The sequence below is a fragment of the Microplitis mediator genome, chromosome 8 (assembly GCF_029852145.1).
Source record: "Microplitis mediator isolate UGA2020A chromosome 8, iyMicMedi2.1, whole genome shotgun sequence".
Classification (NCBI taxonomy): Eukaryota; Metazoa; Arthropoda; class Insecta; order Hymenoptera; family Braconidae; genus Microplitis; species Microplitis mediator.
Window position 1 is genome coordinate 8,318,862 of NC_079976.1, and position 25,932 is coordinate 8,344,793.

Genomic DNA, 25,932 nt, shown 5'->3' on the forward strand with positions numbered 1-25,932 from the left:
GATAGGTTACTACCCGCCTCCGTTTATTACCAGGCTAAAACAACGAAGATCACAACAGTGTTTTACTCTGCGCGTACTAGTAAGAGGTAGTTTGAGACCGGATACTTAAATATCAACCTTAGTAACCTTAATAATGAGTAGGGACAAGATTTTTGCGTTATTTTTTAAATGAATGATGTCAAATTTTTTATATTACGGCGAAAATATTGGTCTTATTGACAAAGTTTTCGATCAAAAGTTGTAGGAAATTTAATTTTATAAAAAAAATGTCTCTTATGATTTTCGTATACGACCAATACTTTCACCGCAATTCAAAAATTAAGATTCATAATGAATGATTCAAAATTTTGTTAATTATGAAAATCTTAATTTTGAAATTACGGCTTTCTTATTAGTCCTAAGAAAAAATTATAAGAGACATTTTTTTTAGAAAATTAAATTTCCTAAAAATTTTATTTGAAAACTTTTTTAATAAGATCAATATTTTTCCCGTAATATAAAAAATTTGACATCATTAATTATAAATTGTTATTTTTAAATTAACGCAAAAACTCTGGCCCTAATGAGTAAATTAGCATACCCGGGCCGAACTATCGTCACTACATCAAGTTCTGCATATAAGACAAATAATTAATCGACTAATAAACCAAGAAGTTGAGTCATTTATGTAATTTAGTGATCAGTAGAGTTCAACATTATGGATATTCTGACCCGTAACTATAAATCTGTTAGATCGTTGAATAATAAATTTAAAAAGATGCTCACTGTCCAGGTCTTTTAGGATTACGATTAGGTAGAATACTGCTCAAACATGATATACCAAAACCAGTGCATTCACGGCATACTGTACAGACCATGCAAGCACGATGTCTCCACTGATGTTGACCAGGTGGACACATACCTCTTGCTTCCTCCCATTCTTCACTCTGTTCACCCGCTTCTATTGATCATAACAAAGAGAAATGACAACTAGCTTACAGAGCAAGAGCATTCACTTAAAGACCCAGAAAAAAATCTAATACTTTTAATAAATAAATAAATAAAACTTACCATCCTCAGCAATTATTAGTTCGTCTTCGCCAGTTCCTGTTTCCATAGCGACTACTGTAACTTCTTTATTAACTGGTCTTGCAACTGAAAAATCTCTTCCACACTGACCTTTATTATTGATACCAAAAGTATACAAATGACCTTTATTTGTTATAACAGCAGCGTGAGCTTTTCCCAACGCGACTTTTTGGACAAAAACGTCTTTAAGATCATTAACGATACCCGTTGTAGGATCACTGTGCAGCGTATCTTTGCCAAACATAAATAATAAACCGTCTTTGGAGACGAGGGCAGTCGAGCCATTGTTACAAGCAGCGTCAACAATAAAATTACCCTCGACTTTTATTATTTTCTTTGGTTTAACCGGCTTCAATGCACGCCGTATTTTATTACTGTCACCGTCTTCACCTCGTCTAGCTGTACCAGCAAACAGTACAGTCCCATCTTCCATGACTAGAACAACGTGCTGGCCATCGTGACCAGCAACTATTTGTAAACACTTTGTACCCTTTCCTAAAGTAAATTCTAACCAGCGATTTGGTCTCGTGTTACTTTTCATACCCAGACAACTGCCTTTGCCGGTGTACAATAATTTTCCAGTTGCTGTTTTTAGTATACAAAATTCTTTACCCGCACTAACTGACACTACTTCGTCATCACAACCTGGACTTAATGTATGAACAGCTTGTTCTTCATCAAATAAAGCCCAGCCAAATACATCAACACATTTACGCGCTAATTTCAATGGTAATTCAGACGTTACTGTCACTGGATTACTTAAAGTATTTATTGTACGAACCACAAAACCCTCCTGGGAATAAAAATTATTTAATTAGTTAATTATGTAATTAAAAATAACAGAGTAGTGATAAGTACTTACATCTTTTCCTGCGGTAATCATTCCTAAATTATCACCATCGGAAAACATGACAGAAGATGGCCAATCTCTACCTTCTAAAACAGCGATACCTCTAACATTTAAGGACTCAGCATCTAATTCCAATAACTCGCACTGTTTTTTTGGTGCACATTTGAAGTACAAAGCATTCTATAATTTAAAGTAATTCATTAATTAAATAAGTCTGGATTTATTTAAAGTAAATCGGGCATTCCACGAAATCCGACTGATAGAAAATTATGATTCTAAAGTTAGCAATGATACCGAAGTTAGCCGTCCAATAATTTTTGGATTTTATTTAAACAATAAATGATTGAAAAAAAATTATTTTAAAAAATCGCTCCTATAGTTTATTAAATTTTCTACATGTGCATATTTTTATTTTTGTTTTTTTTTTTTTCAAATTAAGTCGTTGAAAAAAAAATTCGAAAATTTTTAACTGTCTATTAACTTCAGGAATTAAACTGAAGTTAGCCGACGTCCAATAATTTTTGGATTTCTTTTCAAACAATAAATTATTTAGAAAAATTGCACCTACAGTTTTTTAAATTTTCTACATGTGCATATTTTTATTTTTTTTTTAAATTAAGTCGTTGAAAAAAAAAATCAGAAAATTTTTAACTGTCTGCCAACTTCAGGATCATAAGTTAGTAGACAATTAAAAATATTCGGATTTTTTTTTAAACAAATCAATTACAAAAAAAAAAAAAAAAACTAAAAATATGCACATGCAGAAAATTCAAAAATCTATAGGTGCAATTTTTTCAAATATTTTTTCATAATTTACCGTTAAAAAAAAATCCAAAAATTATTAGACGTCGGCTGACGTCAGTATCATTAGAAAATTCTAATTTTTTTTTACCGATTAAAAAAAGCTTTCAAAAATTTTCAAATTTTGTGAAATTGACTACTCTGGGTTTTTGACTTTGAAAATTTAAATAATATTTTTAAAATTGATTTTTTTTGTCTATTTTACAATTTTCAAGATCAGTCTGATTATCAAATCGATAATTAAAATTTTTCTTAATTTTTAAAATTAATTTCATCACAAAATTATTAATTTTTATGTCAATTTGTTAAAAAAAAAATATTATTTAATTTAAAAACTCAAAAACGTCAAGTAAAAACACTATCAAAAATTTGAAAATCAACTTAGAGCTTTTCCTACCAAACAAAAAATTTCAAAAAATCCCGTAAACAAAAAATCATAATTAGCAGAATGCCCATATGTAAACAATCAAAAAAACTTACATTAGCATAACCCAGCCAGCCAATTTCCGTTGGATAAAAATCCGGTTTATGAGCGTAAATCTGACCACCAATGGTACCGCCATACCCACTGCCAATTTTTAGTAATCCTCGATTAGTATGTAAGAATAAAAATTTACCATCGCTGACAAAACTCTTTCCATTCAACACAAGATTGCTAATTTCAGTGGTCAATCGCAAATTAAATGTATAAATTTTTGAATTTTTCGGGACTCCATACGTGATCCAATCAGGCCGTGTTATTTTACCCAGCAGTACCGCTTCAACACTGCGCTGCAGTGACGTTAAAACACAAGGCATGCGGATATTTTGTACAGCAAGTGCACGTGGACACATGAGTAATGCCGCAATTGCTGCGAGTAATTTTCCGGTATCGCCGCGTACAACAACGAGACTCAGCAAACACGCACAGGCAACCGCAGTTAAATGTGTACCGTCATTAGCAACCGTTGATTCTGGACCATGTGATGTTGCTAAGTCCAATAGTAAATCAAACAAGGGTTCAATAACATCGTCGGGCTCGGATTTAAGACCCTCTGGTAGTTGTCCTTGCAAAATATCCAGCAATGCACACAATGACTTAGTACACAACTGGGAATCAACAGTTCTACTTTCACGCATCAACGTAAACACACTTCTCAATCCTATACCAACTATTTTAGGTAAGTTTTGTATCGATGATATTCGATCTTCATCATCACTATCAGTGTCTATAGTATCACTTAATTCTGGCGGGGGTGGCGACGTTGAACTGCAGTTTGTTGATGTTTTGAATGATAAGTCATGATGATTTGTTATGCGTGAATTTTTTTCCAATATCGAGTCACGTACGCTTGCAAATACTGCAAATGCTGATGCGTTGCTAGATAATTCTATTTCTGGTGGTCCCGTACTATTTAAATCGCCGCTTATGTCCAGCTAAAATGAAACAAAATAAAATAATAAATAAATAATTCAAATATAAATAGTAATTTAAGCCGCAGACGACTGATAATTTTTTTTAATGCGAAAGACTTTTAAAAATCTTTGGCTGCATTTTTGAAAAATTTTCTATATAATTTTTTGGGCAACGCGGTCACCAAAAAGCAAATAAGCCGAGAGCGATATTTTAGCCGTAGGTCAAAGTTATTTACAAGATATTTTTTTTTATGTGAAAAAAAATTTCTTTTAGAAAAAGAAGGCAATGAATTATTTGAGTCCTGACTGAATAATATGAGTTTTAACTGCTTGCATCAATTATTTATAATTACCCGCCTATTAGTCTTCTCATTATTAAAATTTATGAGTAAAAAATAAATAAGTTAATTTTCTGATCAATTATTTTCTATTTCTGTGGCAAAATGAGTTAATTTTTTTTTCTACAATTATTTTCTATAAAAAACAATGTTTTTGTAACTTAAATCAACTAAAGTTACTCTAGTGTTCTTATACTTGAAATTTTTTTTTTTTTACCAAAAAGTAATTAACGAATCAAGTGATTTCTGAATTATATATTTGGAAAAAAATTTTTTCAACGCAAGAATATCGATTTTGAAAAATAATTTTTCTCTCAGTAAAGTCAAAGTTAAAAATGATCATAATTTTAATAAAATATCATAAAAGTTACCGGAAAAAAATATAAAAGTTATGACACTAAATTTATAAAACTTTACATTTATCATATAAATAAATAAAATATCTTTTAAATAATTTGAATTATAATTTTGTCTGCTGAAATATAAAACATCGACACATTTTGTTGTCAACAAAAACTCCAACAGTCGTTTTATTTACAACCTCTTAGATGCCTACTATATATTTTATCTCAAGAAAAAATTTAATTTTTGTTTATAAAACTAAAAAACTCGTGTCTGCTATTTATAGTCACAAATATGATAGTAAAAACATAAAAAAAACTCAGAATTTAAATATTAAAAAATAAAAAACTTCAATATTTTTTTACAAAATGATTTTAAAAAATGCAAACGAAGGATTTTTCAAATTCTGCGCGCCCATTTTAAATTATATCTTTTTTTCAATAATGCGCAGTTCGTAAACAAAATAAAATTACCAGTCTGCTATTTTTACTATTAAAAAAAAAAAAAAAAAAACCGGTTTATTTTATTTATTAAATTAAAACCTTTTTCTTCTCCCTCTTCTTGTTGGCTCGAGACTTTTTACATTTCTTCCAATCATTTTTAGACCTAAAAATAATTTTAAAAACAAATAATATATAAAATTCATCATATAATTTATTCTAAAATACTTTTATTACAATTAATAAATACATTTATAAGCCAGTTAATTATAATTTCAGTAAATCAAATGATCCTGAAGTTAACAATTAAAAATTTTCGGATTTTTTTTCAATGAAATTAAAAAAAAAAATGCACACGTAGAAAATTTAAAAAACTATAAGTGCAATTTCTTAAAATATATTTTTTTTAAATTTATGGTTTAAAAAAAATTTTTTTAATTACTAGACGTCGGCTAACTTCAGTATCATGTAAATCGAGGATTTTATTTCATAATTAAATTAAATAATAAAATGTCATATAAACAATCGATGATACTGAAAGTATCAGACCAATTATTAAATTTTTCTAAACAAGGTATTGGTAATAAAAATAAAATTTTAAAATATCCTCAAAAATATTAAAAAATTTCAAGTATTTTTATTACGAGCGTGAGCTGACAACTGTTATTTTGAAAAACTAAAAAAAGTGAATTGAATGTAAATCAAATCTTAAAAAAAATGCGCATTTAAAATTTGAAAATCAGTGCACATTTTTTTCATTTTAAAATTTTTAATTGTTTAATTCATTTGTTTGTAATTTAAAATAAATTTTTTAAATATCAGTTACTTTCGTATCATAACAATGATATAACTTGAGGTTATATCAAGTGTCAAATGTTGTGTATGTGTAATATACATATATATATATACATATATATTTATGTACATACAACATAAAAATGTACCTTTGATTATCAGCGGTATTCTTGAATAATTCGTAAAAACATTTAGCATAATTAATTGATTCTGATTGAAGCCTTTCATGATCAATGGATATCATGATATTTAAATTTATTTAAAATAATATATAATTTATAATAAAATTAAATAGTTTTAAATGAATCCACTGTTAAACATAAATAACATTCACCGATTCATTTTTGTATAATATTATTATTGATCGTCACTTTTATATATTAGTTTGTTGTCTCACTCACAAACTCACAACACACGCGAACTGTATGCTCGTGTGCTCACAACTGACACTGACACTTACTGCCAGCTAGCAGCTACTGCTTCACCAGCACTCATTGGACACCACCAACAGCAACGCGGTTTGCCGACACAACCAGCAGCTGCTACTCTACAATAAAAACTTAAGCTTTTAAATTCAACCCAACCCTAACCCAAATCAATTTATCATTTTTTACTAGAAATCGTAAATTTTTTGTAAGGGAGTTGAAACGCAGTCGTGTTTATTTCCCGCTCTTCGTATGATGACACTGAGCTCTAAGTTTGCGAGCTCTGACCCCCTTATCCTGCAATGACTACACAATAAATAAATACAAAACAATTACGTCATGTTTATTTTGAATTCTATTGGGTATCTTGGTATCAAGTATTTCTATTCGTTGGATTCTGCCCAATGGGAATTAACTTTTGTGTTGAGACCAATGGGATTGGATGAAAAAAAAAAGGCTGGAAATTCAAAGTGATAAATTAATTAGTGAGTGAATGTAGCGGATATTAGACAGTATAAATTTTAAATAAATAAATTGAAATAATGAAATTTAAAAAAAGGCGCGTACTGATTTTTCATTTATGTAAATACGTATTTTTTAATTTTTGTACTTACGTTTTATTTGTTTATTCAAAAATTTTAAATTTCCCTCTTGTTAGTTACACTCACACTTTTAAATAATTAATCCGGAAGATAGCAGACAATTAACAATTTGAATTTTTTTTTTCAACAATTTAATTTAAAAAAAAAAAAAAAAAACTAAAAATATGCACATGTAGAAAATTAAAAAAACTATAGGTGCTATTTTTTGAAATATTTTTTTTTTTTTAATTTATCGTTTTTAAAAAAATTCAAAAATTATTAGAGTGCATTCCGAAATAAAGGCAGCTGTAGCGTGTTGCATTCCAAATGCACCCATTAATTATTCTTATTACTTACACGGTATATTTAAATATTTGAAAAATAAATTATTAATAATTGGAGAAAAATTAAAAATCGTTCGTCAAAATAAAATGGCGGCAGAATATGATAGAAAAATATTTAAAATTAAAAAAAAAAAAACGCAAGTGTTTCAACAAACCTTGGTGGGGAAATAATACGCAGAAGGGTGTCGTAATACACTTGGAGATTTAATTTAAATTGCTCCAAGTGCATTGCAGCTAAAAAAACGTCACTTAACTGCTATTTCCCACCAGACGATGCCAGATGATTGGGCTCAGGAACTTGGAAGACATCAGCATCAGCGATTCGCAACACTTTACACTCAAACTGAACACTCAACACTTCACTACACCATTGTCACTTTGCACACTTTAAATTATCAAAAGATAAATTTTACAATCACTGCACAATTTTACACGACTTAACTGCAATACTGTGTTTTAATTCAAATGATTCAAATGTAAAGAACAAAGAAGGATCTGGACTACTACTGTCGTTGTCGATGATACTGACTGCCGCTATTGGACCGCTAGCTGGTACAAAACGATCGATTTTGCGATTCGATTCTCCCACCCCCCACTTTAGCAAAAATTTGAGCGTTGGATGCAGCAACGCGCAGTAGCGCCAACTTGGCGCGAAATTTAAAAATTGAAATTTAACAGTTTCATTAAAATTAAATTTATCAATAATTATATTAATTATACTAAAATGTACACTCGAAATTTTTGATTGTCATTAATAATTTATTAATTATTCTTAGTACTTGCGCGGTAAATTTAAATATTCGAAAAATAACTTATTAGAAATGAGAGAATAATTAAAAATCGTAAATCAAACAAAATGGCGGCAGAATATGATAGAAATATTTAAAATATTGAAAAAAAAAAAACACGCGTTTCGCCTGAATTTCGTGTACCCTAAAAAATTAAGCAAATTTCATATTTTCCCGCTCGTTTAAAAAAAATGGTGTCAATAATTCTCAATAACAAGCGGCAACACGCTTCCGGTTCAAAGAAGTACATACCGGCCGGTAAATTATATACATTTAGTATATATATATATATACAACACAAAAACAGCTGAGCAAAGCATCAAGTCTCCCGCCAAAATAACAGTAATCGTATGCAATAAAGCGCGCAATTACATGTGCAGTGCATCATCATCTCCATTTGCAAGCAACCAGCATCGCTAGCTTGTCAAATTTATTTTTCATTAACATTAAAAGACTTTTATTCCACTTACTCCAAATAAATTTATATCAACCGGCATAAAAATGACGGGAAAAGACAAAAGGGAGAGAATGTTTGTGGTTAAACGAAGTAAGTAATTTTTTATTTTCTGTACAATTAATTTTTACAAATTTGTATTTAACCCAATCAGTTTTTATTTTCTACTAATCGATTATTTTAATTTATTACTATTTCAGTACTTTGATATTAATTAATTAATTTTTTTGCTTATTAGATGGAGAAAAAGAGGAGGTTCATTTTGATAAAATCACCACGAGGATTGAAAAATTATGTTACGGCCTAAACATGGATTATGTTGACCCGGTAAGTTTACAAAAAAACTTGTAATAATTAATTACAATCGACTATAAAAAAATGTAATAAAAATTTTTCTTATTAACTTTGACGCATAACGATTGGACGTAATAGTAATTATCTATAAATAATAAAATATATTTATATGAGCAATTAGATATAAATAAATATTTGTTAGACTAATTCATTAATTTATTTTAGCCGGCAATAACATCAAAAGTTATTGATGGTCTTTATATTGGTGTGACGACAGTACAATTAGATAATTTAGCTGCTGAAATAGTTGCTACGATGACAACCAAGCACGCGGATTATGCTATTTTGGCAGCTAGAATTGTCGTTTCTAATCTTCATAAAGAAACTAAAGAAAGTTTTAGTGGTAAGTTAATTTACTTTTATGCAATTAACTGTAACATTCATAAAATAAGTATAGATCAGAAGCTAGCGGTAGATAATTATCAACTTGAAAGCATTTTGTTTGATATATTTTTTATTTAAAAATCTATATAATAAACTTGTATTATTTTATTTAAGTTTTACATAAGTACAGTTTTTTAAAAAATAAACTTTGTTACTTTTCCCATCCCGGTATGTCAAGCAAAGTAACCCCAGATTTAAATATATGAGTGTAAGCCTAAGTAAACTTATAATTTGTCTTTTTAATTTAATTGTTTTAATTAAACATCTACCAATAATATATTTAACTTTTAGTTATCACATTGTCTTTATTGCATTTTTGGCTGACTTTACTTATCTTTAATTCCGGTGATCTCTGTTTGCTGAAAAGATTGTTTATAAAATTTAATTCCTGTAGGAAGAGTTGATTTTTATTTTCAATATTCTTTTTATTTTACCCCTACAATAATAATTTTACTTTACGTATAAATTAATTAAAATAATATTTTTTTTCCAGAGGTAATGAATGATTTACACAATGCCCATGATCCAGTGACAAAAGAACACATTCCAGTAATAAGTAAACACCATAACGATATAATCCAAAAACACAAAGAAGTCCTGGATGCAGCAATTAATTATGATCGTGACTTTGATTACAATTACTTTGGTTTCAAGACACTCGAGCGTAGTTATCTATTAAAAATAAATGATAAAATAGTCGAGCGTCCTCAGCAAATGTTGATGAGAGTTGCTGTGGGAATCCATGAAGAAAATATTGAGAAAGTTCTCGAAACTTACGAGTACATGTCGCAGAAATATTTTACCCATGCTTCACCAACACTTTTTTCCGCTTGTACTGTAACCCAGCAAATGTCCAGGTAATTAAAATAATTATTCACTCAAATGTAATTAATAAATTTAACTAAAAATGTCAATAAATTTTTAGCTGTTTCCTGCTGACGATGATCGATGACAGCATCGAAGGAATTTACGATACCCTTACAAACTGTGCGATCATCAGCAAGTCCGGTGGTGGAATAGGACTGAGTATACACTGCATCAGGGCTAAAAACACACCAATAATGAGCACCAATGGCGTATCGAATGGTCTAGTCCCAATGTTACGTGTGTATAACAATGCAGCGCGACATGTCGAACAAGGTGGTAATAAAAGACCAGGTGCATTTGCTATTTACATTGAACCCTGGCATTCAGACATCTTCGAAGTACTCGACTTGAAAAAAAATACCGGCAAAGAAGAGTACCGAGCACGTGATCTGTTCTACGGATTATGGATCCCAGATTTATTTATGAAACGTGTAAAAGACAATGCCAAGTGGAGTCTCATGTGTCCGCATGAATCACAGGGACTTTATGATTCATGGGGTGAAAAATTTGAAAAACTCTACACTGATTACGAAGAGAAAGGTCGTTATGTCCGTCAAGTTGAGGCGCGTGATCTCTGGATGGCGATTCTTAAATCACAGGTTGAAACTGGGACCCCTTATATGGTTTACAAAGATCACTGTAACCGTAAATCAAATCATCAACATCTTGGTACCATAAAAAGTAGTAATCTGTGCACTGAAATAATTGAATATTCAAGTCCAGATGAAATAGCCGTTTGTAATTTAGCCTCAATTGCTGTAAATAAATTTGTCGACACAACGACAAATACTTATAACTTTGAAAAATTGAAATCTGTCACTAAAATAGTGACGAAAAATTTAGACCGTGTTATTGATGTCAATTCGTACCCTCTACCTGCTGCCGAAAAATCTAACCGTACTCACCGCCCAATGGGTATTGGAGTCCAAGGTCTTGCTGACGCTTTTCTACTCATGCGTTACCCATTCGAGAGTGAAGAAGCGCAGAAATTAAATATACAAATTTTCGAAACTCTCTATTACGGCGCGTTGGAAGCCAGCTGCGAAATGGCGCAAGAAAAAGGCACTTATGATACCTACAAAGGTTCACCAGTTAGTAAAGGCATACTGCAGTATGACATGTGGGATGTAAAGCCAAGTGATCTGTGGGACTGGTTTGTACTTAAGGAGAAAATAGCGCAGCATGGGTTAAGAAATTCACTTCTGTTGGCTCCAATGCCCACAGCATCTACTGCCCAAATTTTAGGAAATAATGAATCTATTGAGCCGTACACAAGTAATGCTTACGTTAGACGGGTTTTGTCTGGAGAATTCCAGGTTGTCAATCCGCATTTACTTAAAGATTTAGTCAAAAATAATTTATGGAATGATGATATGAGAAATGAAATCATTGCTAATAATGGATCTATTCAAGAGATCCAGGGAATTCCTGATGACTTAAAAAAATTGTACAAAACTGTTTGGGAAATATCTCAGAAGACAGTATTAAAAATGGCTGCTGACAGAGGTGCGTTTATTGATCAATCTCAGTCACTAAATGTCCACATGGCTGAGCCGACAACTGGAAAATTAACTTCGATGCATTTCTACGGATGGGAAATTGGTTTAAAAACGGGAATGTATTATTTACGAACTAAACCGGCTGCCAATGCTCTACAATTTACTGTTGATAAAACGAGGCTGCCTAATTACCGTCCCAATAAATCGTTGAATGATAGTGGTACTGCTGGACAGGAAATGGAAAATAAAATTGAGGAGGAAGAGAAAGAAGATGAAGAAGAAGAAGAAGAAGATCCAGTACTGGTTTGTTCACGTGAAAACGGCGACGCGTGTATGGCATGCAGTGGATAATTAATTTTATTATGCGTAATGTGTTTTTTTTTTCTTTTTATATTTAATTATAATGAATTATTAAATAAGTTCCGTTTATTTTATTAAGTAGTATTACTAAACATATCGATGTACGCAATATGAAATTCAAAATAAATTAACAGGATTCCATAAATTGTTAGTTTAAATTTTAAGACTTTAAATAAATGTGCAATTTTTTAAGGAACCAAATTATGTATTTTTAGCTGCGATTATTGATAGAAAAAATTTATTAAATTTTTCAAGTACTTTCAATTTTTAAAAATGTAATTCAATATATTTATTTTAAATACTTCAACCTCTGATTTAAAATCTTATTGCAACAAATTAAATGTCAATTAGAGCGCGAATGAGATGCCTTCACGCTTCACTCGGAATCAGTTAAAGTTTTTAACCCGGGACATTTAACAAAATCTATAGATCAAGTCTTTATGTACAAATTTATTTAAATTTCTAACGTAAGATTGAGAAATAATTTTTAGTCTTAATTCTGCAGCCTAAATTCTTATACCCAGATAGCAACATGACGTCTTGATGAGTTCTGAATGAGTTCCTATTTATGATTTGGACGTCTTAAAAACATGTTAAAGAAGTCTTTAAGAAGTTCTTAAGATGTCGAATGCGCCACTTAACGAACTCAGCAAGACGTCTTTAAAAAGAGTTCTCAAAGAGTTATTTTTTTTGACTCCACAAATAAGATTTCAGAATGAACTTACCATGACGTCTTAAGGAGTTCCTGATTTTGACTTCATTTTGACTTCAAAAAAGTTAAAAAAAAGAATACATTAAGACGTCACAAAACTGACGTCTTATTTATGGAGTCTTCAAGAACTCTTAATTAAGAGTTCTTAAAAATGACACCTTTAAGAAGTCATTATATGACTTCTTGAAGACTCCTTCAAAAATACTTCGTAAAGCAGTCATTCTGACTTGAATGCTGTCTGGGTAGTGTTTTTATATTATTCTAGTTAAAGTTTGGCATAGGCAACTGAAATAATTGTCAGCAGCAATATTTCGTCCCCTTTATGGGTAAACCTCGTAACTAGTTTTTTTTTCATAATTAAAGTTATGAGTGAAAAAAATTCTTCAGTACTACTAGTGCGTAAAAAAAGCTTCAAATTTTAATAACTTCCACTTAGCACAGAGACAACTTTAAGATGTCATTTAAAAGGATAAAACAAATGTTTTTTTTTTCTCAAAGTCACTTTGTTTGGTATAAATACGACATGCAAATGTTGGTTTCGGAGACAGAGAAATTTGGTGTTGTTTTTCCTGTCTTATCCCAGATAGCATTCAAGTCGGAATGACTGCTTTACAACGTCCTTTTGAAGGCGTCCTCATGAAGTCTTATAATGACTTCTTAAAGGTGTCATTTTTAAGAACTTTTAATTGAGAGTTCTTGAAGACTCCATAGAAAAGACGTCAGTTTTGTGACGACTAAATGTATTCTTTTTTAAACTTCTTTATGAAGTCAAAATTAGGAGCTCCTTAAAGATGTCATGGTAAATTCATACTGAAGTCTTATTTGCCAAGTCAGAAAAAAGAACTCTGAGAACTCTTTTTAAAGACGTCTTACTGAGTTCGCTAGATGGCTGATTCAACATCTTAAGAACTTCTTAAAGACTTGATATTCTTTAAGATGTTGATGAGACGTCCAAATCATAAATAGGAATTCATTCAGAACTCATCAAGACGTCATTTTGCTATCTGGGATGTCTTATGTCTTGAAGACTCCATAAATAAGACGTCAGTTTTGTGACGTCTAAATGTATTCTTTTTTCAACTTCTTTATAAAGTCAAAATTAGGAGCTCCTCAAGACGTCATAGTAAATTTATACTGAAGTCTTAATTGCGAAGTCAGAAAAACAAACTCTTTTTAAAGACGTCTTACTGAGTTCGCTAAGTGGCTGATTCGACATCTTGAGAACTTCTTAAAGACTTCTTTAAGATGTTGATGAGACGTCCAAATCATAAATAGGAATTCATTCAGAACTCATCAAGACGTCATTTTGCTATCTGGGTGTTTTGACCGATTTCTGAAAAAATTATAATTTTCCAGTTAAGAAGTTTTACCGAGAAAGGGACGATTTGTATACTTCTGGAGCAAGGAATCTGGTGAAAGTAAAACATTGAGCAAGATTAAGATTAATGTAATGAAGCAAATTTTGGTCGATATTGTGAACAAGATTTACTCCAAGTTATTATTATCATTTATTGCGGTCATATACAAATACATATTCAAAAAACATAGTATACAATAAAATAACATATTTTACTAAATATAGGTCTATATCTAATTAGATCTGATCAAACCTGACTAATATCAAATCTGATAGCGCTAACTATAAGAATGACTTCTCATATTTAGTACTACGACAATAAACAATAAGGTAACTCGAGATAGTTTTGACGCACGTCATCAATAAGTTGTGACTAGAGTTCAATATTCAGATAAAAATAATTTTTGATTATCGATCAATTGAAAATAAAAATATCCTGAGATATTTTCTTCAAATTATTTTTCTAATTGGAACGGAAATAACAAGACCATAAAAAAAAAATTGATTGCATTAATTTTGTAATTACACTATATAAAAAAGTATATATATTAATAGAAAATTTTTTTTCTGTTTAGTGCAGAGACATTGACTCGATTTTTATTACTCATTTTTTATTATTCGGCGGGTAAATTCTTCACTATGTTTTTTATTTTTGCGTTTATATTTTGTTGTATATTACCTAAAAATTTTGTAGAAATGTGCAGTAGTAAATGTCCAGTACAGTCATATAAACCGTATTTAGAGCGTGTTAAATTTTTAGTAAGATTGCCAGATGATAAAAAACTACATAATCTTGTACTCATTGGCACTCATTCGTCATTATCGTACCTTATCAATGATGAAGAATCTCAAACCCAAGATTTGAATATCGCACAGCAATTGAAATATGGAATTCGTGTTTTGGACCTCGGTGTACGCCCAAAATCTAATTTATTCAAAATCAGCTCCGAAAGTACTCCTACAGATATCGACTTTTCGGATGCGCTCTCTAATATTGATAATTTTCTTGACACTAATCCAGGTGAATTTATAATTATGTTTATACGACAAGTTTATCCTATGGATATTGATGTAACCAAAAGCAACTGTGAGATTCTTAATCACTATATCAGCAATTCAGCGGGCGGAAAACGTTTAGTAAAAAATTGGCGACTAAATGACACTATCGGACATCATCGCGGTAAAATTTTATTAGCAACTTGGGGTGAAGCATTTGGTGAATGTACTTTTTATCTTAAACGTAAGTGTCTTATTCAAAATGACGATCTTACGTATAGAAGCAAAAATCGCGTTTACAATTTGCAAGATAAATGGAGTCGCATATCTAAACTGTTACGAAATAGTTATATCAAATATTCTCAATGTCTAATCAACGATATTAGTTTTTCGGATGGTCTTAATAGTCGTCGAGCTATTGCTAAAGATGGTGGTTATTTTTTGAACAATAGCTGTGCCATTCCACTTAATCATGCGATGTCTACAAATTTTTTATACTCATATTTAGCGTTAAATATAATCATGGCTGATTTTGTTACTCAAGAATTGATTGATGAAATGAATGACAGTAATTTTCTTACTTCTGATTGGCGATCTGGATGGCATTGATCATACAGTTTAAGATTAAAAATGATCATGTTTACGATTGTACAATTTAATTAATAAATTATATGCTTAAAATTATGACGAATTATTGACTTATTAATTTTTACCCTATACCTAAATTATTAAATAGTCAAAAATGTCATTGACAAAAGTAGCAGGTAATTTTTTATACAAAAAAAAAAAAAAAAAACTATTAAGAAGATATTCAACTTTCTCTAAAAATTTTGGATAGATTGGATACAATGATAGTAATTAATATTAAGCTGGAAATAACTTTTATGAACTTTTTAATCGATCTAAAATTTTACGAGTTAGTTCTTTCCCGTCATTCAATTTTTCGATAAAAATAATTTTTATTACCGATAAAAAATATAACAATATCCTGAAAAATTAAAAAAAAAAAATATTTGTCTCAATGAAAATTTAATGACAACAAAATTAGCAGACGTGTAACAATATTTGGATTTTTTTTAACAAAAACAAACATATTAAAAAAAATATTTTGAAAAATTGCACATATAGTTTATTAAATTTTCTACATGTGCATTTTTTTAGAAATATATTTTTTTTATCATTTATCTATTAAAAAAAATTTATTTAAATTTCAAATGTCTGCTAACTTTACTGTCATTAAATTTCAGCAGACTACTAATTATTAATAAATTTTACACTAGACAAAGACATTTTTGCAATAATGTAAATAATTAATCAATTGATAATAAAACAGGCAACTTATACCTTTCTTATAATATAGTATCTATAAAATGAATACCCACAACCATATATTTGAATCTAGTCATTTATTCATTGACCGTCCGCGAATTAACCGCGAGTCCATCGATAACAATAACTTGATTCAAATATATTGATGTGGGTACTTAAATAAGAGGAAATTGTTTGATTTTTTGCACACCAAAATTTTGAATTTGACGTTAAAAAATCCGATAGACTTTTCAAGAATAATAATAAAATTTTATGAGTGTGAATGAAACTGACAATTATAAATTTTTTAAATTGTAGAATAAATAAATAAAAATATGAATAGAAACAAAATGAAAAAATGCATATTTAAATAATTGAAAAATCAACGCGTGGATTTTTAAAAAATTTCATTATTTAAATTAATTTATTTATTTATTTAAAATTCGGAAATTCTCTGATGTCTGCTACCCTTTATTAAGAAAAATTATTCAATCCATGCTAAGTGTATATCTATATATTAGTCAATTCTAATTGTTTTAAATCATTTCAAATCATTTTTCTTAGTCAGAGACATTCACACTCATTAAATTTTTAAATTTTTCAAAGCAACCAATTAAGGGCCAGTTTTTCAAACCAGGTTTTAATTAATATTGCTAGTATATCTATATATACATTAATAATATATACAAGCAGATATATACAATAATATATACAAGCAATAATAATTTAAAGCATATTAAAAATAAGCCCGGTTTGAAACCCTGATTAAGAAAAATAATTTACTCCATGCTAAGTGTATGTTATCTATATATTAGTCGATTCAAATTCTTTTAAATAATTTCAAATCGTCTTTGTTAATCAGGGAAAACTGGGTCAAAATTTTCTAATCCCATTTTCGAATTTTTCCTATCAGCCATCGCCTGTAAAATATAATCATGAGTGCGAATGTAGCAGATGTAATAGAAATTACAAATAAACGAACTAAACAATTACAAATATAAAAATAATAAAAATATGATACTAAAATTAGCTGACGTCTAGTAAATTTTTGATTTTTTTTAAAAACGACAAATTAAAAAAAAAATGTATTTCAGAAAAATGCACCAATAGTTTTTCTAATTTTCTACAGGTGCATATTTTTGAATTTTTTTTTTTTTTTTTTTATTAAATTATTAAAAAAAAAATCCTAAAATTATTAATTGTCTGCGAACTTCAGGATTATTAAAAAATACCCACCGATTTTCAAATTCTATAAATGTGCATTTTTTTAATTTTATTCGATTAACATTTAATTTACTCATTTCAAAATTTTTTTAATTGACAGCTTCATTCACACTCATATATAATCATGAAAATTCATGAGTGTGAGTGTAGCAGACATCAGACAAATTTAAAATTATAAATAAATTGAGTAAATAATTGATAAAATAAAATTAAAAAAAAATGTGCATTTAAAAAATTTAAAAATCCATAAGTGCATTTTTTAAAAATATTATTTTTTAAATTATTTACTCTATTTATTTATAATTTCGAGTTCGTCTGACGTCTGCTACATTCACACTCATATAATCATGAAAATTCATGAGTGTGAGTGTAGCAGACATCAGACAAATTTGAAATTATAAATAAATTGAGTAAATAATTAATAAAATGCACTTATGAATTTTTAAATTTTGTAAATGCGCATTTAATTTTTTAATTTAATTTTATTAATTATTTACTCAATTTATTTATAATTTCAAATTTGTCTGATGTCTGCTACACTCACACTCATGAATTTTCATGATTATATGAGTGTGAATGTAGCAGACGTCAGACGAATTCGAAATTATAAATAAGTAGAGTAAATAATTTAAAAAATAATATTTTTAAAAAATGCACTTATGAAATTTTAAATTTTTTAAATGCGCATTTTTTTAAATTTAATTTTATTAATTATTTACTCTATTTATTTATAATTTCGAATTCGTCTGACGTTTGCTACATTCACACTCACATAATCATGAAAATTCAGCTTTAATTTTTATTAAGGCGGTTTTTTAAAACCATTTTCCACATTGTTCGAGAAGGTCCGCCATGATAGCTGATGTATTCATCATCGCTTGACATTTTGTCGGAACATGATATTTTGTAAAATTTATTTTAAAATATGGCTGACTCTTTTTTCGGGTTTGACACATCCGTACCAGTAAGTAAACAATTATTCTTTAATTACAAAATTTATTTTACCCAATAAATTACATAAATAATATCAAAACGGTTCATTTACAGGACAATTATCTAGCAACACGTTCTAGCTCCTAAATATTTTTCTATTTATTTTTTATTTTCTCATTCATTAAATAAATAACTCATTAAATCCCATATATATCTACATACATTTTTATTTATTATTTTAAAAACTCAATTAATATTTAAACTGCACATTTATTATTTTAATCATTTAAATAATATGATAAATTGAGGTCGATGACTTAGTGTCGTTACGATCGACAACTAAGATGCCAGACATAACCTCAGCATATTTTTAAAATTTAAAAAACAATATATATGTTAATTATTATTTAATTATTCAATGAATTAATAAATAATTTATTTTAGGGTGGCGGTCTAGACGATGCTATAGAATGTCCGTTAGACGAGGACGATATTATCGAAGAAGATGAGTACGATGCATTAAATGATGAAACATTCGGTCTAGCTACCAATGATGATTGGGAGAAAAATCATGAGCAATTAGCACAGATTGCTGAGTCCACGAGATTGCAAAAACAATTAACCAACAACAAAGTAATTTTTTATTTTTATTTTACTATTTTAAAAGAAATTCAGTGGAATTTCCAGGGTGGCTGCAAACCGGAACTATCGGCAATTATATCAGGGAATTTAATGCAACCGCGAAGTATGGAAATGTCAGAATTTTTAAAAGTATCCGGGACTTGAATTGCGGCAGTTTAAAATTTTTAAATAATACACTAGTCACAAAAATTTTAGGATATTGAAAAAAATATGAGTGTGAGTGTAGCAGACATCTGACAAATTTAAAGTTATTAATAAATCGAGTAAATAATTAATAAAATAAAATTTAAAAAAATTCGCATTTGAAAAATTTTGAAATTAATAATTGCATTTTTTATAAATATTATTTTTTACATTATTTTCTCGACTTATTTATAATTTTTAATTTGTCAGATGTCTGCTACATTCACACTCGTAAAAAAATTCAAAATTTTTAAGTGGCTTTTTTAAGAAAAATAACAAAAAAATCAAATTGTAGCTTTAAGTGTATAGTTTTCTGAGCTGGTCTTTAAATTTTTTTATTATGCATGATTCCGGAGTAGTTCTGAGAAATCCATAAAAAAAAAAAGTTTTCCAAATATTTGCTCGTCTTGACGGTCCACAGGCTTGATTAATTTTTTCCGATAATTATGATTGATTTTTGATTACTCTGGAACCGTGCGTAATAAAAAAAATTTCAAAACCAAAAACTTGAAGCAAGAATTTGCCTTTTTTGTTTTTGTTCCACGACCATTTTTCTCCGAGCCACAGCCTGTAGAAAATCAATTAAAATTTGGAATTTTTTTACAATCCTACAATTTTTGTGACGTAAAAATATAATAAAAACTTTGAATATCTTGATGATACGAATAAAATTTCTGCATCAGGAAAAAATGTGGAAAACTTTACTGGGAAACCGGGAAATATCAGGGAATTTTAAAATTATATTTTTGTGGACACCCTGAATCTCTCTTACCTTTACACTCTCTAACTTTTAATCTCCATTTCTATAAAAAAGTGCGAGAAATTTTTGTCTACTGTCGTGCATTCTTTAACTTTTACTGTATTACAGTGCCTGGCTTTAATTGATACCAGCAATCTTATTTTATGACAAGTGATCCCAGTACTGATCCTATTGATAATTGATCCCTTAATGGATACTAAAAAATAATAGGCTCCAATAAATAATGTCCAGATTGATGGGATCAGTTGCGCGTTTTTATTGAATTAGTTATTATCTCTTTTTTTTTATTTTTTTTACATAATTTATTATTTTTATTCTTAATCGTTACATAATTTATTTTTACTTATCATTCAGTACAGTATTATCATATTCAAATATTGAACTTTTTATAATTAATGATCCTCAAGTCAGTAGACGATTAACAATTTTCGGATTTTTTTTCAACAAATCAATTACAAAAAAAAAAAAAAACTACTAATATGCACATGTAGAAAATTTAAAAAACTATATGTGCAATTTTTCAAAATATTTTTATTTTAATAATTTGTCCCTTTGAAAAAAATCAAAATATTTTTTAAAAATCTTTACTCGCATATTAAATACGAGCCCGAAATTTTTTAAAAAATTTATCAAGCTTCCGTTTCAATTTTTAATTTATATTTTTTTAGATGAAAAAAATTTCAGTAGCGTACATTAATTATTAAGATGAATAGATTAAATAAAAAATATTTAATTATTGATTTTATAAAAATTTACTGTATGTTTAAATTTAAAATAAATTTATGAATAATAATAATTAATAAAGAGAACGTTAATGAATTTATAGAATGGCATTGACGTGGACATTGAAGGAAGTCTTTCGCATTTGGTATTGGACGAGAAAGATGGGATTGTCCCGCGACCAGGTGTATGGGACAGCCCATCAAATTTGCCAATTGTCCCGCCAAACCCACCTCTCTCCGTGGCCTTGAAAAATGTTTGCACTGTAGAAGAACTAGAACGTGGTTTAATGAGACCACCACCAGGCTTAGTAAAACCATCAACACCTCAGCCAACAAACATAAACACAAACAATATAAATACAACAACGATAAATCAACCGCAGCCCCAACAATTACCAATACCCAGACCCGGTGGTCAATTTCCACTGGACTATCCAACTATAAATGATCATATATCTGCTAATTTACGTGCTAACATCCTGAATAATATGCCGCCAAGATTTCCACCTGGATTATCAATGCCCGGTCAACATCCGGTGATCCTGCCACCGAACGTGCGACTGCCAAACGCACAATTGTTGCAAAACACTCGGCCACTCGGTGGCAATCCAGCCGCCGCAGCAGCTGCCGCTGCAGCAGCCAACTTACTAAGATATCCTCTGCCTCCGCATTTAATGATAGCTCACAACAATCAGCGGCAACCAATGCACGGTAATTTTCCAGTCGGTAATTTTCCTCAACCCCCTCGACCCAATTTACCTCCGCCCCAATTTATGCGGCCAGAACATCCTCTTATGTCACCGTTTCCTAATAATCTACCGAATCACCATCAGCACCACCAGCAGCAGCATCATCATCAACTTCAACATCAGCACCAGCAGCACCAGCAACATCACCAGCAAAACCAACATCAGCAAAATCAACATCAACAGCAGCATCACCAGCAACAACAGCAACAGCATCAGCTGTCCATCAATCAACGGAATCACAACCGATCATCCTATCAAACAAATGATCAATCCTCATCAAATAATCAGCCGTTCTTTAAAAACAACCAGCACTGGAATCAGAACCGTAACAATCAAAGGTACCATCATCATAACAATCATCACGTTAATGGTTACAATGAAAACGGGGAATACGACGAGTACGCAGGTATGATGAGCAATCGTGAGAAGCAGTGGCTGACTAACATACAACTGATGCAGCACAACACCAACCAGCCGTACTTTGACGATTATTATTACACAGTATTTTGCGACCGTCAGAATAAGAAAAATAACGAGAACTCGGATAACCAAAAGGATAAAAAACAAAATAATAAAAATGGTTACCGCGATAGGGACAACAAGGATCAGTCACAGCACATACTTACTAAAGTTGTTTATACACCAACGCAATTTGAAAATTCATTGGGTAAATTGCAGTGCGGAAGTGTCACTGCTCCACGTAAAATAATAGACATGGATGTGGTGCCCAACAGCGATCCGCAACAAAACCAACAGGCGCAGCAGAAGGACATGAAAAAGGCGCGTCAAAGATTGTTGGAGATAGAACGTCTGTATACGGTACAGTTGAAGCTTGAGGATGTCAACAATCCACTGGCTTTGTTGGCTGAACAACAAGCTCTGCAGCAGCAGCAACAGCAGGAAACGGACCAAGAAACTGAGAGCAAACCGGTAAAAAAAACGGCGGCGGAACTCATAAATGTTATGCTCACGTCAATACTGCAGTTGCTAAGGGAGGATAAATTGTCGAGTATTTTGAGCATCAGAAAGGGGAAAACTTTGTTGCTGCGTTTTTTACCGTTTCTCAGTGTCACTGAGTACACTCAGCAGCTTGGGGAATTTTGGGTCGGATTCATTCGCGGTCTTGCTGTTATAAGTCGTCGTGACGCTAATTATCTTGTGCGATTTTTTCCCGAGTTTCATAGATGGATTGAGACGATTGATGACTTTTATATTTTACTACGTTTGGCTAAAGGCTTTTTAGAATCTGTTAATCAGCCGAATAAAAATAACAATAGTTTGGCTTTGGCTGTTACAAATAAGGTACGTTCATTTTTATTTTAATTATCGATATTTAATTTTGAAAATCGGGAGTGAATTGGATTTTATTTACATCCGAATTCAATCACAGAGTTACGGAGTTTTAAGTTTGGAATTTTATGTCAGTAATGATGGGTACAAATAAGTCCAGGATATATTTTTGTAGGGAATTAAACGCTCTACAAAAAAAGTGTCTTATGATTTTTTGATAAATTCATCTATTCAAAAATTATTGGAGCTTGAAGTCAAATTTATAGTAAATTTCGAGATCTTTTTACTTTTCCAGCGAAACTATCAGACTTATCACTAAATGTCATGGAATCTTTTTTGTAGAGAATTTTATTTCCTACAAATTATCTCTGCTAAAGTTTTTTCAAATTCTGGATTGTTTTCTAGTTATTTCCATTTTAATGTCAAACTCTTAAAAAAAGTGTTCTGATGGATTTCAAGAGTTTGGCATTAAAATAGAAATAACTAGAAAAAAATTCAGAAATACGTGGGGAATTTGGTTTTTTCGTTTTAAGTAAAAAGAACACGTGCTGCAGGAAGGTCAAAGTTCATTTTTCGATGCAATCGCGGTTTTTTTTAAATATCTCATGAAATATGTAGATTAAAGGAAAAAATCATAGAAACAATTTTGTAGGAAATTAAATTCTTGACAAAAAAGGTCATATTCATTTTTTTATAAAATGTGTATTTATGGAGATATTTTTAAAAAACTTTTTTAGATCTTATCAATTGAGCATTTTAAAGATAACGAATGTTAAAAATAACGTTTTTCCTTTAATATAGACAACTTCGTAACTCGTAACATATCAATCATTAATGCTTGTTTTAGTTTCTATATACTTAGAAAAATGTTATTTTCAAAATTTTTAATCCTTTAAACGCTCAATTGATAAGATATAAAAAACGTTTTTTCAAAATATCTTCATAAATACACATTTTATAAAAAAAATAAACATGACCTTTTTTGTCAAGAATTTAATTTCATACAAAATTGTTCCTATGATTTTTTCCTTTAATCTGCATATTTCATGAGATATTTAAAAAAAACTGCGATTGTATCGAAAAATGATCTTTGATCGTCCTTCGGGACATGTTCTTTTTAATCAAAACGAAAAAACCTAATTCCCCACGTATTTTTTCACTAAAAAGAAGCTTTTTATGGGGCGTCTGAGAAAATTTAATTTTTAACGACCGCCCTAATTTGATGTACTTGAAAATCGGAACGTTTTTCGTGGAACGAAAATAAAACAACGAAATGAAAACTGAAAATCTACGAAATCTGGATTTCTGAAATGTTTCGCACGTCAGTCGATAATTTCAGGCCACCCCCAATGACCCCTTAAGTCACTTATAGATTCAAATTACATAAATTATTTTCATTTTCGTTGCGTGAAAAACGTTCTGATCTTCAGGTACATCTAATTTATACATATATACAAAATTTTGAACTAATGGAATTTTTCGGCAAAATAAAATACATCACAGTAAAGTTCTTTTAAAATTGCCTCGAGATCTTCTACAATCGCTTTACTTCTAAAAGAAATACACAACAAAAAAACATAAAATATATGAAATATGAATTTATCTATTTTCAGTTTGGAGTATCTGTGTTAGCCTCGTTATTAGAAAGAGCCGAAACTTTGTATCCAAATGATGAGGACGGATTGTCTGGCGAATGGTCGACATTTATATTAACACTTGCAGATATTATCGGATCATCGCCACCGAGTGTCGCACCGTTTCAACCGATTCCCGCTAATACACTTAATGAACACTTGCAAAGAATTCGTGGTCTTACTATTGAGAGGTATGCGCCATTAGAATCTTTATTAACAGACGCTAATCCATCTCTATAGACTGATCTTATTAAACCTGTGGGTAAATTTTTTTTCTTTTTCTTCGCAATATATTTACTTTCTCACTCAAAAATATGATACATTTATTATTATCATTATTTTTTTCTTTTATTGATTTATATCAATCGTTCTTCCATCCATGGGATGTAAATAGTAATTGTGATTAAATTTATAACGAAACAATGACTTGGAAATTAAAAAATTCTGACTTGACAACTTAATTTTTTTTTGTTTGAAAAAAATCAGAACATAGAAATTGATATATTAAAATAATAAATATATAAAATTCAAGTACGGAAAAAGTATAATCTTTGAAATATAAATATATTAATAATATTTGTCATTTATTACATACATTCTATATATATATTGTTTCGTTTTACGAAAAAAAAAGAAAAAAACAAAAAAAAAAAGTAATGCCTTGCGCACAGATTAATTCTTATTAACAATTTTATTCATTTATATTTTTCATTGTCATAAATTATTATTATATATGTAAATATATATAGATATATACATAATTTTTTTTGTTTATATTAATCATTAATTACTATTATTATAAATAAAATGTCTTGAAATTAACAACTTATACATTTATATGAAGATGCTTAAATAGATTAGTAATTATGTTATAATTTAATACTCCGATATTTAAATTTGAATAAAAAAATTATTTTAAATTATTAAGAGTGCGGGTTAAATTAAATTACAAATTATTCGTATCGAATTGGATGCTGATATTAAATTATAAGTAATCGAATAATTCAAATTTTTGAATTATTCGTCAGTTTTATTGTTGTTGATAAAATTTTTTTCATTATTTATCACGTGAGTCAAAAGTTAAAAATTTTAAAATTCGAATCGAATATTTGAATTTCGAAAAATAAAAAAAAATCGAATTATTCGAATCGCGAAATATTATGATCCTTAAGTTAGCGGACAATTAAAAATTTTCGGATTTTTTTTTCAAGAAATCAATGGCAAAAAAATAGAAAATAAAAATATGCACATGTAGAAAATTTGAAAAACTACAGATGCAATTTTTTCAAATTTTTTTTTTTATAATTGGGAAGGCATCAGTTGCCTATAATTTTTTT

At 29.5% G+C, this 25,932-nt stretch overlaps 4 protein-coding genes across 10 annotated transcripts in view; 3 read left to right on the forward strand and 1 right to left on the reverse strand.

The window, feature by feature from the left end:
- The window catches only part of LOC130673341 (E3 ubiquitin-protein ligase MYCBP2), a 229,073-nt gene extending 222,370 nt beyond the window's left edge, over positions 1-6,703 (reverse strand). For 3 of the 7 annotated variants that reach the window (XM_057478320.1, XM_057478321.1, XM_057478319.1), the window contains exons 1-6: positions 6,179-6,700; positions 5,337-5,400; positions 3,200-4,135; positions 1,931-2,098; positions 1,051-1,861; positions 766-940 (exon numbers count right to left, since the gene is read on the reverse strand). In XM_057478320.1, the coding sequence (XP_057334303.1) occupies positions 766-940; positions 1,051-1,861; positions 1,931-2,098; positions 3,200-4,135; positions 5,337-5,400; positions 6,179-6,273 (2,249 nt within the window). In that variant the 5' untranslated portion in view covers positions 6,274-6,700. Of the gene's footprint in view, positions 1-765; positions 941-1,050; positions 1,862-1,930; positions 2,099-3,199; positions 4,136-5,336; positions 5,401-6,178 lie in introns of all 7 variants that reach the window. The other 4 variants (XM_057478317.1, XM_057478316.1, XM_057478318.1 and 1 more) reach the window with 3 other exon arrangements.
- A 1,785-nt stretch (positions 6,704-8,488) lies between these two features.
- Positions 8,489-12,244, forward strand: LOC130673044 (ribonucleoside-diphosphate reductase large subunit-like). The gene is made up of 5 exons (XM_057477923.1): positions 8,489-8,714; positions 8,860-8,948; positions 9,141-9,318; positions 9,853-10,216; positions 10,285-12,244. The coding sequence occupies exons 1-5, from the start codon at positions 8,669-8,671 to the stop codon at positions 12,074-12,076; spliced, it is 2,469 nt and encodes an 822-aa protein (XP_057333906.1). The 5' UTR covers positions 8,489-8,668; the 3' UTR covers positions 12,077-12,244.
- A 2,606-nt stretch (positions 12,245-14,850) lies between these two features.
- LOC130673334 (uncharacterized) lies at positions 14,851-15,759 on the forward strand. Its single transcript, XM_057478310.1, has one exon. It carries the CDS (start codon positions 14,851-14,853, stop codon positions 15,757-15,759), a length of 909 nt encoding a protein of 302 aa, XP_057334293.1.
- Positions 15,760-18,494: 2,735 nt separating this feature from the next.
- Positions 18,495-25,066, forward strand: LOC130673124 (protein PAT1 homolog 1). The gene is made up of 4 exons (XM_057478058.1): positions 18,495-18,646; positions 19,060-19,248; positions 21,027-22,973; positions 24,575-25,066. Exons 1-4 carry the CDS (start codon positions 18,608-18,610, stop codon positions 24,833-24,835), a joined length of 2,436 nt encoding a protein of 811 aa, XP_057334041.1. The 5' UTR covers positions 18,495-18,607; the 3' UTR covers positions 24,836-25,066.
- The last annotated feature ends 866 nt before the right edge of the window (positions 25,067-25,932 follow it).

Bases quoted from the DNA above. Each gene is read 5' to 3' on its own strand.
- LOC130673044 (XM_057477923.1), top strand. From the start codon at position 8,669: ATGACGGGAAAAGACAAAAGGGAGAGAATGTTTGTGGTTAAACGAA. The intron at 8,949-9,140 runs GTAAGTTTACAA...AATTTATTTTAG, and splicing joins ACATGGATTATGTTGACCCG to CCGGCAATAACATCAAAAGT. The intron at 9,319-9,852 runs GTAAGTTAATTT...TTTTTTTTCCAG, and splicing joins AACTAAAGAAAGTTTTAGTG to AGGTAATGAATGATTTACAC.
- LOC130673334 (XM_057478310.1), top strand. From the start codon at position 14,851: ATGTGCAGTAGTAAATGTCCAGTACAGTCATATAAACCGTATTTAGAG.
- LOC130673124 (XM_057478058.1), top strand. From the start codon at position 18,608: ATGGCTGACTCTTTTTTCGGGTTTGACACATCCGTACCA. The intron at 18,647-19,059 runs GTAAGTAAACAA...AATTTATTTTAG, and splicing joins GGTTTGACACATCCGTACCA to GGTGGCGGTCTAGACGATGC. The intron at 19,249-21,026 runs GTAATTTTTTAT...ATGAATTTATAG, and splicing joins AACAATTAACCAACAACAAA to AATGGCATTGACGTGGACAT.